The 16,405-nt window shown below is 48.1% G+C and overlaps 1 protein-coding gene across 3 annotated transcripts in view; it reads right to left on the bottom strand.

The window, feature by feature from the left end:
• Positions 1-4,571: 4,571 nt before the first annotated feature.
• Flnb (filamin B) overlaps positions 4,572-16,405 on the bottom strand; it is a 135,695-nt gene continuing 123,861 nt past the window's right edge. For 2 of the 3 annotated variants that reach the window (XM_031344184.1, XM_031344190.1), the window contains 4 exons: positions 13,784-13,960; positions 9,749-9,967; positions 7,439-7,642; positions 5,656-5,843 (listed from right to left, as the gene is read on the bottom strand). In XM_031344184.1, coding sequence (XP_031200044.1) covers positions 5,656-5,843; positions 7,439-7,642; positions 9,749-9,967; positions 13,784-13,960 — 788 coding nt within the window. Of the gene's footprint in view, positions 5,844-7,438; positions 7,643-9,748; positions 9,968-13,783; positions 13,961-16,405 lie in introns of all 3 variants that reach the window. The other variant, XM_031344178.1, reaches the window with a different exon arrangement.

Genomic DNA, 16,405 nt, shown 5'->3' with positions numbered 1-16,405 from the left:
CTAAGCCGCCCCTGAGGGACAATGAAGGCTGGAGGAAATGTGGAGACTAAGTAATTTTTTTTTTTAAACTGGGTGTTGCTTTTTTTTTTAAAGATTTATTTTATTTATTTTATGTGTTATGAGTACACTGTAGCTGTACAGATGGCCGTGAGCCATCATGTGTATGGCTGCTGGGAATTGAACTCAGGACTTCTGCCAGCCCCACTCGCTCTGGCGTAATTCACTGTAGCTGTCTTCAGATGCACCAGAAGAGGGCATCAGATCTCATTACGGGTGGTTGTGAGCCACCATGTGGTTGCTGGGATCCGAACTCAGGACCTTCGGAAGAGCAGTCAGTGCTCTTACCCGCTGAGTCATCTCGCCAGCCCCCGGAGACTAAGATTTAAACACAAACCAAGCATGAAAGCCTGGGCCTATTGTACGTCCTATGAACCACTCAGGGTAGGCCCCAAGTAACTTCTTGGCTCTTGACTCAGGCTGCAAACCTTGGTTGTCCTACTGTGTGCCTGGAGTCGTTGCACCAGAAGTCCCATGCCCACAAGTATAAGAGTTTCCTGGCTCTGCTTGGCAGAGCACTGATTTGCAGCTCCACGGTTATTTTCCCATTTTACAGATGTGAGCACTGAGGCCCAGAGACCATTCTCTGAGGCATCAGCTGGGTAGCTGCAGGACTGGGACTGTTAAATTTGAACCTGATGCATCCTAATTACTGCTAATTAGTGCTTAACAGGCTTCCACTCATGATGCCCCAGATCCAGTCCCCAACAGGCTCTGGCCCCATAGCTCTACTGAGTTTCCTAGGTCCTATGGTTGCTGGGAAAACTTAGGCATGTGTTCTATAAGATGTGAGTAGCTCAGGGAAGTCAGGGGCAGGACATGAACCTCCTGGCCTGGGCTTAGAACCATTCCAGAATCATCTCCCACAGACCAGCTTTTCCCCACCCCTTCCTCTCCATGTTGGGGTGCCAACGCACCCCAACATCCAGGCATCCTGGAAGCTCTGGTTTACTCAGGTCTGTGGGGGATAAATGGGATGAAGAAAAAGGGGTCTTAGCTTAGAATGTAAGGTCCCCACTATCTCCCCATTTTACAGATGAGAGTGCCGAGACCACTGCCTGAGGGGCAAGCTCCCTGGCAAACCACAGGGCTGGAATTGAAATCTAGATCTGAAATTGTTGCAGCTGACACACTGCCTGCTGAATCCTCACACACTGGGCCATTCTGCCATCCAGTGGGGCCTAAAGACAGAATCTCTGCTAAACTTCCCTCTCTGAGAACACCCTGCCCAGGTTTCCCTGGACCCAAAGAATGTGCCCCACCTCAGTGGTGACTGGGCGAGGCAACACATCCTGGTGGTATGGAACGGTGGGTGGCCAGACAGAAGGGAAACACTGGCAATAAAAGGCCAGTAGATTCTTTGTCCTGGGAGGGAGATAAACAAGTCCAAAGCTCACAGCACCCTAGGATACGTGCCACGAGTCAGGCTTGTAAATTCCGGCCTCCTGGCTGCCTTTGAGAATGCTGACAAAGAGAAAAGGGGTGTAAAAGGGTGTGAGGGCTGGGTCCTGAAATTCCACGGACAGGAGCTGGACATTCCCCACAGCCTTGGGGGCCCAGACAAGGCAGAGAAGGATCTTTTGTTTGCAAGGGCCCCTCCCACCATACGTTTGGCTAAATCTTTAGGAAAAGGCCAAAGGAAAAAGAAACGGAATCCAGCTTGTTTAGAGCCTCTACTTTTGACACTTAAAAAAATAATAGTGAATTTTATTAGGTGATGCCCACTTTGTTTTTTTGACCTAGGTCTCTCATGTGGTTTGGAACTTGTCAATTAAGTTAGGCTGGCTGGATGCTTTTCATCTGAGTGTTGGGGATGAAACTCAGGTGCTTTATACCACAGGGCCGTATTATATTCCCAACTCTCTTATTCTCCCACTTAGGTACAGATTGGCTTAGGGCTAGAGTACTTGTATTAGATCTGCTCACCAATTAAAAAAAAACAAAACCAACCAACCCTAAACCAGAATACGCCACCTCCCCAGTGTGGGCTTTGCAAGGTTTAAAAAAAAAACCTAAGGATAAAGACTAGAAGACCCATTTCCCTTCTAATCCTTTTGATGTTTTTCATTCTGTTACTCTGAGTAGCTTTGGCTGTCCTAGAAAGAACTAGCTCTGTAGACCAAGCTGGCTTCGACCTCAAGATCCGAATGCCTCTAAGCGCTGGGATTAAAGGTGTGTGTTGCCACTACCCTATGTACTCAATTATATAACAAATGCATCAAAATGTGGCTTTGAAGGCCCCTTGAAGTCCTAGAACAAGTTGCCAAAGGCTAGTGTGTGAGTGAGCTGGTTCAATTTGCTCCTTGTAGTCTCCTAGCAAGGCCTCCCCTGGGCTGCAGAGAACAGACAGGAGGCAAAGTCACCACTGAGGTGGAGCACATTCTTTGGGTCCAGGGAAACCTGGGCAGGGTGTTCTCAGAGAGGGTGTTGCTTTTTTTTTTTAAAGATTTATTTTATTTATTTTATGTGTTATGAGTACACTGTAGCTGTACAGATGGCCGTGAGCCATCATGTGTATGGCTGCTGGGAACTGAACTCAGGACTTCTGCCAGCCCCACTCGCTCTGGCGTAATTCACTGTAGCTGTCTTCAGATGCACCAGAAGAGGGCGTCAGATCTCATTACGGGTGGTTGTGAGCCACCATGTGGTTGCTGGGATCCGAACTCTCTGCTTGTATATTCACTAGGAGTTCTGTTTCCACACTTGGATGGAGGTTTTGGAGTTGTCATGGTTTGAAACTGAGATGCCTGCCACAGAGTACTAGATTGCTATGCAAAGGGGCTTTTGCGGAGTGATTGCTGAGTATCCCCGGGTGGGCAGGGGCTGCCCTTTCCATTGGCCACTGAATAATGACATCCTGGACTCATTAGCTTCAGCCAGGGCACAGGAAAGCCAAGCAAGCAAAGTCAGGAAGCACCTGGCGCCAGGCCCACACTTTCAAAGTTTTCAGGGTATTGACACAAACAATAGCCTGTTTCCATGGTAGCCTAGCCCAGGTGCAGATAAGAGTTGCCCTCTGGTTCTAGGCACTGAGAGCAACAGGTCTCCACCCCACAGGCCCTGATGTCACAGGCAGCAATAGCAGGGGGTGGGAGGTGGCTGCACCTCAAAAGTAAAACTATCATCACCTACCGGGTGCCAACCACCAGCCAGCTCCCACACACCCTTGTGTGAGGCCGATCCCTGACAGGGTGTCCGTAGAAAGTAACAAGCAAAGAACTGTTCCTAAAAAATACCAGTGGGAATTCATGGGAACCCTCCCTTCCCCCACCAGCCAGACTCGGCCAGTTAGGAGTCAGTGTTTAGACGCTAGGACACCTTACACCAAAGTTGTTAGTGTACAAATGCTGGCTCTTCCAGGAAACCTAGCTAGGCTGGAGGGGAAGAGATGACTGGTGGCATTTCTGGGCGTCTCTGGCAAAGCCAGCATCACGCCAGACATATTACATGAGAACTCTTCACAGAGTCCACAGCCCTACAGAGGATAGGAGTCTAGGCTTTCAAGGTACAGAGAAGAAAGGGCACATCTGCCTTACCTTCCTCCAAGCTCAGAGGTAAACAGATCATCATTCTAATATGTAGCCAGGTAAGGGGGGAAAAAAAAAAAACAGAATACAATAGAGAAAACGGAGCAGGGAATGTAGCTGGAGACTGCTTGCCTGGAACATACAAAGTCTAGGGCTTGATCTCAGCACGATATACTTAAAAAAAAAAAAATTCAAGGTCCTCACTGGCTACAGGGAGAGTTCCAGGCTAGCCTGGGACACAAGAGACTCTGTCACATACATACACATACCATCACTAAAAATGATCCAGATTCCCTGCCTGAACCTCTGATCCCCCCCCACTCCTCCCAGACTGGAGGTTTCAGAGCCCTTCCATCTCCATGGATACTGCCACCCTTTGTAGGATGCTGGTAACCCTTCTCCTCTGAGAGGCTCGCCTGTAGTGTGATGTGTCAGAGCATTCCTACTTAGGTCAAAAGGTATAAGCCCAAGTCTATCCCCATATGAGGTCTGGGTCTGTATGCATGGGGGCTCTGTACCCGTGTACATGTAAAATGTCAACCGACCACTGTAAGGATTCATAGCTGGAAGGTTAACATCAGCAATCATTTCTCCTGGGGAGGGCAGATGGAGGCACTGGGTACTGTGGAAGAGCTGGGGCATGTGCAGATCCTATCTGAGAACATTTCCCAGAACACAGATTCCTGATATCAGGCAAGAGGCCTGCTTAAAAGCCATAGCCTCTACCTGGGCTCCATACTTAGGTTTCCCAAGAGGTCATGTTGGTATCATGTTGGTATCATGAACGTGCCCACACGTTCTCGTGAGTCCCCTTGCCTGAGGCTGACCCTGGCTTCTCAGGAAAAGACAATCCTTTGTTTGCAAGAAAAGGACTGGCCCATTGTCAAATAACATCTGTTCTCAAAGAGATGGTGGCATGTGGGGAGATCAGAGGCCCACACCACTGATTCTGAAGACTCCAAGAATGACAGGGATGACAAGGGAGTGTTTATGGAGCAAACATTTTATTTAATAAGTTATAAGATACACTTCCCAGTCGGCATTTGATTCCAGTTTGGTCTCCATGTCTATTACGCCTGTGCTCCTTTCACATCCGGCTTCAGCTGCTCCAGGTCCTAAGAGGTGGCTTTTAGCACCCACACCTCTCCAGCTGCTGTGCCTTGGTGCAGGGCGTCTATTTCACCCCCGCCACGTCCATGACAACAACCACACCACCACACTTGGAAGGGGAGGAGATTTTACACTCGCTTCAGCCGTTTGACAGCCTGACAATGCTTACACTAAAGCCTTTAAAGAGACCTTAGGTGGGTGAACGTGTTAGTGTCTTGGTCATTAAGGCCTCTCATGGGTCATGACAGGGGTACCCACCCCTTCCAGCTTTTACAAGGAGGAGGTCCTACAATAATGTATCAATGGTCTCTGCCATTTAGCAGACGCAGTGGACTCTGGGGGCAGCTGGCAGAGGCTTTGCATTTGGCCATGAGCACATGTCTTCTAGGCTGTTAATAAAGAAGTAGGCAGGTGCAGAATTCCAAAAGTGGGGTGTGGGGTGTTCTGCATGCCTCCTGCTCCAGAGCTGGCTTTGGGATGAAGTCAAAGTGTTCAGGGCCCAAGACAAAGCCCAGACATGGAGTATAATCTGGGTCAGACTTTTATTTGTTGTCTAGTCTTGAGGAAAGTGGGTTGCAATGTTCTTTGGCAAGTGGGGTGTAGGACCCCCTTCTGTAATGACATTCTTGTTTGGTAAACACTTGAGTAGACCAGAAGCTTAGGAGAGCCAGTCAGTCCTGTCCATGTTCTTATTCTGTCTGCAGTGACCTTTGAACTCAAGAGTCTTGATTTGGGCAGAGTGCTCTGCACTTTTTTGGCCCCAGCTTGCTTTCTGAAGATGTCCCACATGTTCTTAAGAGTCAAGTCTAGGGCACTAAAGGCACTTGGAATGAGTGGCAAGGTTTTGGGATGGGGTTTCTGGCCCACCAGCAGGCTGCGGACATTGTAAAAAATGAATTACAAACGAGCAACAAAAGCAACTGGAAGTCCAGGACACCTCCAGCATTGGATATAGGCTGTTTTAAGGCACAGTGACGTGAAAGGGGCTACCGGGGATGTGCTCTTCTCCCCACTTCACAGCCAGAACGTAATCTCCCCTCTCCTTGACAACGTATGTGACATTGTATTGTTGCTTGCCCACATGCTTCATGGAGACCTCTTCACAGGGGGTGGTGGGCCCATGGACCCCAATCAACAGCATGTTGGACCCTGCAGGAGGAGAAGGTTGTTATTGACCAGATGAATCAGGCCAAGCAGAGATGAGGGAACGATGTGTCAAAGGTAGAGAGATGAGGGATAACTGGCTGAGCTAGGGTGATGGCACCAAAGTCCTTTCCCTAGTGGCCATTATTAGTAGAAACAGCCTGATTTGGGTTCAAATGCTAGCTCTCATACCCTCTGCTTTGATGACCTCAGACACGAGACATTCTTTCGCTCTATCTAATCTGCAAACCAGAAAGGTCACTAGTTGCTTCTTTTTTTGATATTTTGTTTTGTATTTTTTTTTAAGACACAGTTTCTCTGTGTAGCCCTGGCTGTCCTGGAACTGACTCTGTAGACCAGGCTGGCCTCGAACTCAGAGATCCGGCTATGGGCACCACCACAGCCAGCTTCACTAGCTGCCTCTTCAAGCTTCTGCATGCCACAGGAGTGACTGAGTCAAACCCGTAGCATGCAGAACTACAGAACTGCCAGCTGTTAGGATCCTCTTGTTTTTGAGAGAGCCTTGGGGAAAGTATTCCCACTTGGGAGAAGATCACTTCTAGATGATCCGGTTAAGCAACCCACCCAAGCTTTGTCAATGAAGGAAGTGACAACGGATTTCCAGCCCAGGCATACTGGGTGCTAGAGCCAGGGAACTCAGCCCAAAATCCTAAATTTTAAACATTTACTAAGTTTATATACATCAGTGTTTTGCCTGCATGTACATCTGGTGTGAGGGTGTCAGAAGACGTACCACTGGAGTTATACATAGGGGTGAGCTGCCATGGGGGTGCTGGGAATTGTACAGGGGTCCTGAAAGGAAAGTATTAGTTCAGGACCCCCACGACCAAATTCCCAGCAAAAGGAGATATATTTGCCCCAAAGGGACAGAGAGCAGGGAATAAGAGACAAACGCAGGAAATAGAGGAAGAGAGAGAAGGGAAGGGAAAAAAGGAGAGGAAGGAGGGGTTATTTTGTTCTGGTAGAGAGAGGATTGCTCTTGGATAGAGAGGAGACAGACATGTGCATAGGAAAATCTCAGTTTATAAAGGTAAAGTGGGAAGCCCCATGTTAGAAGGAGGTGTTTAACTTTCATTGGGCATGTTAATTAGGTGAGCCAAGGCAGCTTTTGATAGCTAGACTTTGGCAGTCAACTCTAGGAGAAGGAAGTGGTTAAATAAGGAAACAGACCTTTGGGGCTAGCTTTAGGAATGCAATCTCCTGGTTTTCAGCAAGGCAGAGGGAATGGGGGAGAAGAGCAAGGCCTGCAAGAGCCATGCCTGTGGTACTCAAGCTGGCCAGAGCCTCTTTGGGTCCTCTAGAAGAGTAGCCAGTGCTCTTAACTGCTGAGCCATCTCCAGCCCAAATCACTTTTAAACTATGGTTAAAGCAGCTAGTATCAGAGAAGGGGTTTAGGTAATCAGTTCACTTTGCTCATGTGATAATTAAGAGCAGAAGCACAGAGGAAGAAAGATAGTTATTTCTCAGTGGGGGAGGGGTGGACATTGCAGACTATCCTAGAATGAGGGAACACTAAAATAGGAGTGTCTCGTCTGTACCAGTCCCATGCTAAGCCTTCCCAGCAGACCCGTGCTGCCTACCAGCTTTACTGCAGTCCACCAGGAAAGAACTCTTCTGGCCCACAAAGGCCTTTGACAGCCCTGCCCCCTTGGAGGTCACTTTGCTGGCATCGGAGGACGACTTGGGGATGGCGCTATAGCATGTTTCCGTTGAGGATCTGGTTACAGACTCCACCAAGATGGATGAGGTCTCGTTGGCTGAGCCTGGGCTGACCAGACGTTGGCCTAGAACATGGGAAAGAGGGAGGCGTGAATGGCCAGGACAATGGGTGTTTTGTGTGGAGTGTGGTCCTGTCAGCCAGGAGACAAATATCGCCCTTTACAAAAGATCCAGAAAAGCTCCAATACCGGGATACAAAACCCACTCCATCCATATTTTAGATTTGTATAGACATCTGTGGTAGGTTTCAAATCCAGACCATTGTGCGTGCCAGGTAAGCAAATGATCGTCATCCATGCCCACCATGCGGTTTGGGGTTACTTTTGCTTGTTTTTTCTTTTTGACAGGGCCTCATTGCGCCAAGGCTTGTCTTGAATGCCTGGTCTTCCAGTAAACTAGGGTTCCAGGAGATCAGTACTAGGCCTGGCTCCCAGTCCCTGTGTATTGTTACTTTTAAAAAGAAAGGGTCTCACTATGTAGCTCAGGCAGGCCTTAAACCTGCGACCGTCATGCCTCAGCTTTTTGTGGTAGGTAGATCATAATAAGGTAGACCACCAAGCTATGGCCTTTTTTGTCTTCAGGGTCTCAGACAATTAAAATCTGGTTTTCTCAGCAAATGGACCAGGTTAAGCCATGACTGATAAGGCCCAGTAATCCCTCCATAGGATAAAGACCCAATAGAATCCATATCTTCTTCTTCTTCTTGTTTCTATGGAATGCTTTATATAACGCAGTATAAATGGTTGGGAGAACCGAAATGGACTCCAAGCATGAGAGAGGATGACTCTCCTATCTGAGTTTTATAATTTTTCTAAATGAGTCCACATCACTTATGTAGCAGAGAATTATGTGGCACAGAAGGGACTTAGCGCAGTATGTATGTATATATGTACGTATGTATGTATGTACGTATGTACGTATGTATATATGTTTGTATGTATGTATGGTGGTTATCCTGAGCTTTACTGTTTGGTATTTCAGTATTTTTAAGAGTGTAGGCTTTATATGATTTATAGATTGTTTTTTTTTTTTTTTTAAATTCAAAGTGAAGATTAGAAATGAGGCCCCAGCTAAGCCAGTTATGTTATTCAAATCTGCAAATATTTCTTCTCTGCTAGAGACAGAAAACCACCCAGCACTCTTTGCTTACTTCTTCACCCCTTCTCTCAAAGCATTTAGTCTTCCAAGTCTGGAACACACTGGATTCAGACACACATTTTTTTTTAAGATGTATTGATTTAATGTGTATGTGCCTGTACCTGTGTGAACTTAAGTGTCATGTACATGCAAGTTCCTGTTGAGGTCAGAGGACAGTGTTCGATTCTCTGAAACTAGAGTTACACGCATTGTCAGCTGCCCGTGCTCTCAAACACTGAGCCATCTCTCTAGACCCACACACCTGCTTTTGCGTCTTAAAACAAATCTAAGAGTAATCTTGGGAAGACTACCGTTTTTGATTTGTCATAAAAAGTTAAATTTCTTTACGCTGTGTACCGAAGAACAGAGCTATGGCTTCTCTCTGCAGAACCCCTGGGTGCCACACCATAGGGTTGTCACATCCGCACTGTGAGAATAAATGTAAGACATCTGCTATGCTTCTCTTGAAAAAAAAAAAAAGAAATGAAAACAAGAGAAGATGGTATAAAAAAGCTGTGTGTCTTCTCTCTTATTTATGTATTTACCATCCCAGGCTATCATTTAACTTATCGTCTTTAGTAAGTTGTGTACCTCGATTCAATACCAGTCAATACAAAAGTCCACACGTTACCACAGAATCTGTATGTATTTAGAGCCCTTGAAATCAGCTGTCCCTGGCCCTCTATTAAATCTCAGTAGGACGTGAAGGGTGGGGTCTGTTGAGACTCTCTGAGTGCAGCACGACACTTGTGAAGGCTGCTCCCCAAAGCTGTAGCTCTCTATCATGTAATATGTCATGGCTTAAAGGGAAGCAATTACCTCTCTTCCAGGCTCGTATTAATGTTGGGAGGGAAGGCTCTTCCGCCTCAGTGCTCACAGAGCTGGTCAGTGTGTGTGTTGCCCACGTACAACCTCTTTACAGTCAAGATTAGATATGGACTTGACAGATCTAAAAATCACCTGTGGTTGCTACTATTAGTAATTTTACAAGACTTGCAGAGCAGAAGAGAAAAACCGAAGTGGCTCCTCATTACCTGTCACCTTGGCCTTGAATGGACTCTTCGAGATGTGGTTGGGCCCGCCATATTTGACACCAATCAGGTAATTTCCAGGAGCCATAGGAGTGTACATGACTTTGTACCCTTCTGGGATTTCCTGGCAATCCATTTTGACCTTGGATGGTCCTTCAATGGTGACAGATAATGTTCCTGGGCCTGCCTGAGTGGTGTTGATGAAGAATTCTGACTGGATACCTGGGAGAGAAGAAGCGTGACATATATGAATGGTTTAGAGGGATAAGGGGTATTTCTTGGGAGGAACACGGCAGTGAGACACACTTTTGCCCACATTAAGTGCTTGCTGTGGTCCCGGCACAGAGAAGCAAAGGGTGTGGGGGTGCAGCGCCCTTGCCCAGGCTAGCTTAGGAGGATGGCTGACATTTCGCCCACTGAGTGCCTGAGCAACACTATTGTCTCTGGGAATGTGGCTGAGGGTGAGTTGTCACTGTGAGTCTGAAGTACAGCCCCAGGCAGGGAGGCGTGGCACTTTCTCTGACCACTCCCTTATCCTCTGGTGGAAGAGGCTGAGGAAATCCAGTCTCTCCTCCCCTTCCCCTCTTCTCCTAGAAGCACTGCGCTACATCTTGGGGCCCGCCTGAGAGCTGCCAGTCCATCCACTTTGCCATGAATACAGCAACATGAGAAGTGACTGAACAGCAACTATGCTGACTGGGCACCACACCAGATCCTAGGCCCTATGCCACTCTGCAAGCACAACATGCTGTCATACTGCTTCCTATTCTGTGTGGTGTTCAGGCCACGTGTAATGCGGGGTGCACTACCATAAAGTGGTGCGCTACGCAACTGTACCTAGGCCCAAGAAGCCACTATATGGTGGTGGGAAAAGGCAGATGGGAGGATGGGGAGGAAGACTGGTATACACAAAGGACAACTGTCACATACACCCTACTTGCAGCCTTGAGACACCTGACCTTGCCGCCATGCTGTCCTGGGACAAAAAGGAAGGGAGAGAGAACATCAACTAATGTCCTACCCTGCCCGCCCCACCCCACAATACCCTTAATCCCCTGTGCCTGTAGCCTGGAGTCCAGAGGGGTGCTAGGTAGTCAGTGGGAGCTGCTGGGGTATCACACACCAGCTCCTGTCCACTAGAAGCCCTCTAGGGGGCACCCTAGTGCAACATCTTCTAGAGGCACTGTATCTCTGCCAGAGCTGCAGACACTAGCCCAGCTGGGAAATATTTTGGTTTAACTACAGTTCCTGGGCCAGAGAAAGAATTATTGTTCTGCTTATCAGTAAGACAAAGGAGCTGTTATAGTGTGACCCCCCAAACATGAGCTAGCTGTTTCTGGAAACTCCTGAAGGCTGCTGTCCCAAAGTCTCCCTACTTTCCCACCTTGACTCTGCTTCTGAGAAGCCCCTCCCCCAGTCTCTAGCTGATGGAGGCTGGGGGCCATGTGGGTAAGCAGGCCATGAGCCACAAAGGGGTGGTGTGTCCAGGAAGTGGCTGTAAGATGGTGAGAACAACGTATTGAAGGTTAGGCTGCCAAGACTTGGCAGTCCTGGATAGGAGCTCTGCCCCTTTTAGTCAGTCCAGAACCTGAAAAGGCAATGTTGATACAGACAAGGAGAAATTAGGAATTTTTTTAAAAAAATTTTGTTTTTTGTTTTTTGTTTTTGTTGTTGTTGTTTTTTTTTTTTTGTTGTTGTTGTTTGTTTTTTCGAGACAGAGTTTCTCTGTGTAGCCCTGGCTGTCCTGGAACTCACTTTGTAGGCCAGGCTGGCCTCGAACTCAGAAATCCTCCTGCCTCTGCCCCCCAAGTGCTGGGATTAAAGGCATGTGCCACCACTGCCTGGCCAGAAATTAGGAATTAAAAATCAAGAACTATCTGGTACCCATTCCACATCACTTTGCTCGGGAGAAGTATGACTTAGATGAGATTATTGCCAAAGGACTGGCCCAAGAGAAGACAGGAGAGAAAAAAATTCATAAGTAGACGTCCATCACCATCGACTCTGGTTATAACCAGTATGTGATGTGCATGGTGGTGGCCTTCCCCTCCTCCACCTGCATGCAGATCCTTAGGGCTTCTCCAAAGAGCCCTAAACGCTGTGGTCTAACTCCAGGCTTGTAGCAGGGAACACAGACTCCTGCCCTGAATCCTCCATATTGCCTGCCTGCTCTGAAACTGGCAGAGCATAGCCCACGTATGTCTTGAGCTCAGACATACAAGCCTGGCCCTGAACACAGGGCATGGGGCCCTTTGGTGGCCATGCAGATCCTTTTCTGAAAGCACTCCTCATGCTGCAACTGTGTGGATGGACATCTGTGGAAAGTGTAAGGGCAGGCAGCCTAGGCATTTGTTGATGCCCTCTCTGTGAACAGAGCAATATTTATGGAAGGTGCAGGTGGGTGAGTTCCAGGCGTTCTCTGGCTGGGACCAGATCCTTAGCAAGCCACACTGCTAGAGTGCAGTTTGACATCTGAGCTCCAAAAGGGTGAGAAATACCAAGAGGAAACAGAGGAAGGATGGGATGACAGCAGCCAACAGGGGATCAGATGGCTCCTGGCTGCAGTGGGCAGGCTGAGGCTGCTGTGGGGCCAGGCCAAGGTCGGCTGTCTGTTCTGCCCGGAGGGCCCCTCGCCTGTATGGATGCCTGGAAACCATTCTGGGCATCTGGAAGGTAGGAGTTCTTTCTGGTTTAGGACACCCCAGAAAAGCCCACTGGGGTACAATATATGCTTCTAGGGTCAAGAGTTAAGAAGGGCTCTCAAACTTTTAGATCATAGACCTTGGAGATGATCCTTAATTCCTATGAACTCCCAGAGAGGGCTGGACCACTGGACTGTTTTGTCTTGCTCTCCCAAAGTGCAAAGCAGATCTCATCCAAGGGCAAAGAACCAGCTCAGAGTGAAGCAGGGACTCAGGCTGGGTGTGCCAAGGGCATCTGGCAGGGCCGACACCACTGAGGGGGTGGTTTTATGGAGGGCACTGCTTTGGCCAGACTTCCTGGCAGGATGCCAGTCAACTGGCCACTCCTAACTTGGGCAGGGCTCTTTTACCGCTTAGGAGGCTCTCACTTCGGGCTTCGGTTTGCTCTGAGTACAGCAACCCATGTCCTGGTGCATAGGAAAGACAATCTGTTCTGTCTCTAGCACGGCAAGGGGCAGGAAGACCAAAGATCTTCCCAACAAGCCCCAAGTAACAGCAACCAGAAGTGGAGCCCCACTGAATCTACACCGCGGACTTCCTCTACAGATGCTCACAGGGACAAAATCCCTCTTATCTCCAATGCTGATGTGATTGATGGGCAGAGCTAAGGCCTACCTCAAGCTGACCACATATGTGGTTTTTGGTTATGAAGGCCAACCAACAAGTAAAAAGGATCACATAGAAATATCTTTCAGATGCCCAGGGAATGGCTGAGTTGTCCATTCAGTGAGGTAACTTCTACCAAATTAAAGCTGAATTGGAGATTTGTCTATCAAGGAATCAACCATTTATTTGATCAACTTGGCCACTCTGCACCACACCAGCCCAGGGACGGGCAGCAAGTGGGAAAGCCTCCATGACTGGGTGACCAGCTAGCAGGGCTCACACCCGCAAAAGGTAGAGCATGCGTATCCATGAAGCTTGGGAACTTCTATACCCTTTCAGCACCTTCACCTCAATGGCAGTGAGCAGAGAATATAAGGGGATGGATGGGCCTTGAACAGGACACCTTTGGGCCTAAGAGTTGCACCACAAACTCTGTCCAAAGAAAGTCCTCAAAATTAATGCCATTAATGATGCTGTCCCCATCCTGCTCGCAGGGCTGAGGACCTTGCTGGAGAAAGACACCTGGGCTACAAACAAACTAACAAGGTATAACAATACAGGCCTCAGACTGGATTTTTTTCCTGGTTCAAACAATGGTTTCCAATTCCTCCAAAATGTCTGCATTTTCCCAAGGACAGAGCACAGAAGGCCTCCAGGGGCTAAAGATGTCTACTCAGCTTTCCCAGAGAGAGCTGAGTACAGGGAGAACAAGGAAAGCAGCGTTTCTTACCTGTGGTGCCCACCTCGAGCCCAGCACCATAGGCTGACACCAGAGCAGGATTCCCTGCTTGGCCAGGCTCTCCAACACGCACTTTGAAAGGGCTCCCGACCACGTGGCTCCCATTAAACTTGACATCGATCGTGTGGATGCCATTCTCATGGGGGATGAAGCGAACGGCATACTTGTCTAGAAGGAGAAGAGGCACAAGGTAAGTATGGACGCTAAGCAGCCTGGAGTTAAGCGGGGACACAGCACTGCAAGCAACCCGAGCTGGCCAGTGCTGAATCATTTAAAGACACCATTCTGCTAGGAGCTTGGCAGCTAACCCATGGATCTTAAGGCCAGACAGCCTTACTTGAGTCTCCCTAATCAGTCCTTTGGGGGAACACTCTGACTCTCCAGTTCTGTTATATACCCAGGCTCCTGCCTCACAATCCACCCTTTATGAAAAAGTTTACTTCTCACCACGTTTCCCTGTCTGTCTACTTGAAGGGAAAAATACAGTTCCAACTGGCATTAAGGCTCTGTAATTAAGCCCAAGGCAAGCAACTGTCAGCAAGTGAAAACAGTCAGCCTTCTCTGTTTTGGGTCACATCCTGTGTCAAGGTCATCTGTCAACAGAGGCCTGCCTAGACTGGCTTTGCGTGGCTTACCACGTGGCCTCTGCACCAGTTAGTCCCCAACTCCTTGAGGACCCAGGCCCATCAAAGATCTACCCAAGCCCTCTTTTGTTTCTCTGGTACTATATAAGGGGATGGATGGGCCCACTTTTGGGCCTAAGAGTTGCACCACACACTCTGTCCAAAGAAAGTCCTCAAGATTAATGACATTAATGATGCTGCCCCCATCCTGCTCGCAGGGCTGAGGACCTTGCTGGAGAAAGACATCTCTTTCTCTCCACGGAGGAATGTTCTGGACAGTAGTAGCCAGCTACTCTTATCTTTTGGCATTGTACTTCCTCTAGCGTTTCCCAGCTGGGTGACCACCCCCTCCCTTAAAGGCAAAATGTTTCAGGGGAAGTGAACCCCACCCCAGTGTTCAGATTCAGTCTCTTACAGGATGAGGAAAATTCTTTCCCCAAGGTAAATTTATTTCTTCAGCCACACACAGCAAGTGACTCAGGAATGGGCATGGGCAAGTGACTCCCGACTGGGTCGGGAGGAGAGGCGCACTAGGAGACTTATAGATTTCTTGCCTCTCAAGACTTCTGAAAATGAAGCAGCAGGTGGCCCCAGGGCCATCTTGCCATCAAGAAGGTAAGAAGCCTTGAAATGAAGAAAGAGGAAGGGGACCCTGGGACCCGTGTCACATGATGGGACACACTTGTGGGCCTGAGGCAGGAAGGTCTTGAGTAGAAAGTTGCCTGGCTATATGGATTCCAGGCCAGCCTGGGTTACACACAGAGAGTCTGTCTCAAGAAACAAAGCAAAGCAGAGCAAGACAGCAAAAAGTCTTCGGGGCCTTGGAGAATTCCCACCAGTAACTGAATCAAGCCATGGTTCAACTCTACCGGAGACTCCAAAGAAGGCACTTATATAAATTACTGGACCTCACTATTACGTGTCCACTTGAGCCAGGCTGTCTATAATCACAACCAATAACACCCCAATTATGACATACCAGGAATGATCTGGGACTTCAGAGGCTGCCTGGACCAAGGACAAACTTCACTTAATGGCATGGACAGCTAATAAACACCCCCACCTGGCTATCTGGGAGACACTCCAATTAAGAAAGAGACCCTGCTTGGGTCCCCATCCTGCTCGTAGGGCTCACACCTGCAGATATCTTAATTGAGCTAACTGTATGGGCACTTTCCTACCCATCCACCCAGATAGTTTTGTGTGTGCGTGTAGCCTGGAGGCCAGGGGCTGACACTGGGTATCTTTTTCAATGACTCCTGTCTCACTTTTTGAGGCAGGTTCTCCCACTCACTCTGGAGCTCCCTGATGTATTTAGACTGGCTGGCTAGCTAGCAAGCCTCCGGTATCTCCCTATACCCATTGGGATCACAGTTAGGTGCCTGGCTAGATCAAATTCAGGTTCTTGTATTTTTACTTTACTGACTGAACCATCTTTCCTAGCCCCAACATGTTGCCTCTCAGAATTCACTCTCAACCCTAGGGCCAAGTGGTTACCAAGTGCTAAGGCTCTATACTTTCAGGGCTGATGTTTGATTCTGCTTTCTCAAGGGCAGCAGTGCACCACTCTGCCAGTCAGATGCTCTACCTCATTCTCTATGATATGGCCTGATGTTAGCCAAGATGCCATCAAGGCATCTATCTTCCATTTGTCTTTTCTGTCCAATGAGAGAAACATACATAGCTGTTCACACATGCTCTAGACCAGTGGCTTTTCAACCTTCCTAAGACTGCAGTCCTTTAGTATAGTTCCACATGCTGTGGTGACCCCACTCCAAACATAAAGTTATTTTTGTTGCTACTTTATAATGGTACCATTAAGAATTGTAACATTATTTCATGTCTTTACACTATACTATGGTTTTCAGAACAGCTTATATATTTCAAAAGACTTTATATACCCAAAAGAAACGTAGACAATGAACTAGGGAGGTGGCTTGTAAGAGAACAACAAAGAGTGAGACTGAATGCTTTGCTTGAGTTTGTAACT

The sequence above is a fragment of the Mastomys coucha genome, unplaced genomic scaffold (assembly GCF_008632895.1).
Source record: "Mastomys coucha isolate ucsf_1 unplaced genomic scaffold, UCSF_Mcou_1 pScaffold10, whole genome shotgun sequence".
Classification (NCBI taxonomy): Eukaryota; Metazoa; Chordata; class Mammalia; order Rodentia; family Muridae; genus Mastomys; species Mastomys coucha.
The sequence above is the reverse complement of the archived record's forward strand: the minus strand, read 5'-3'. Positions and strand labels throughout refer to the sequence as shown.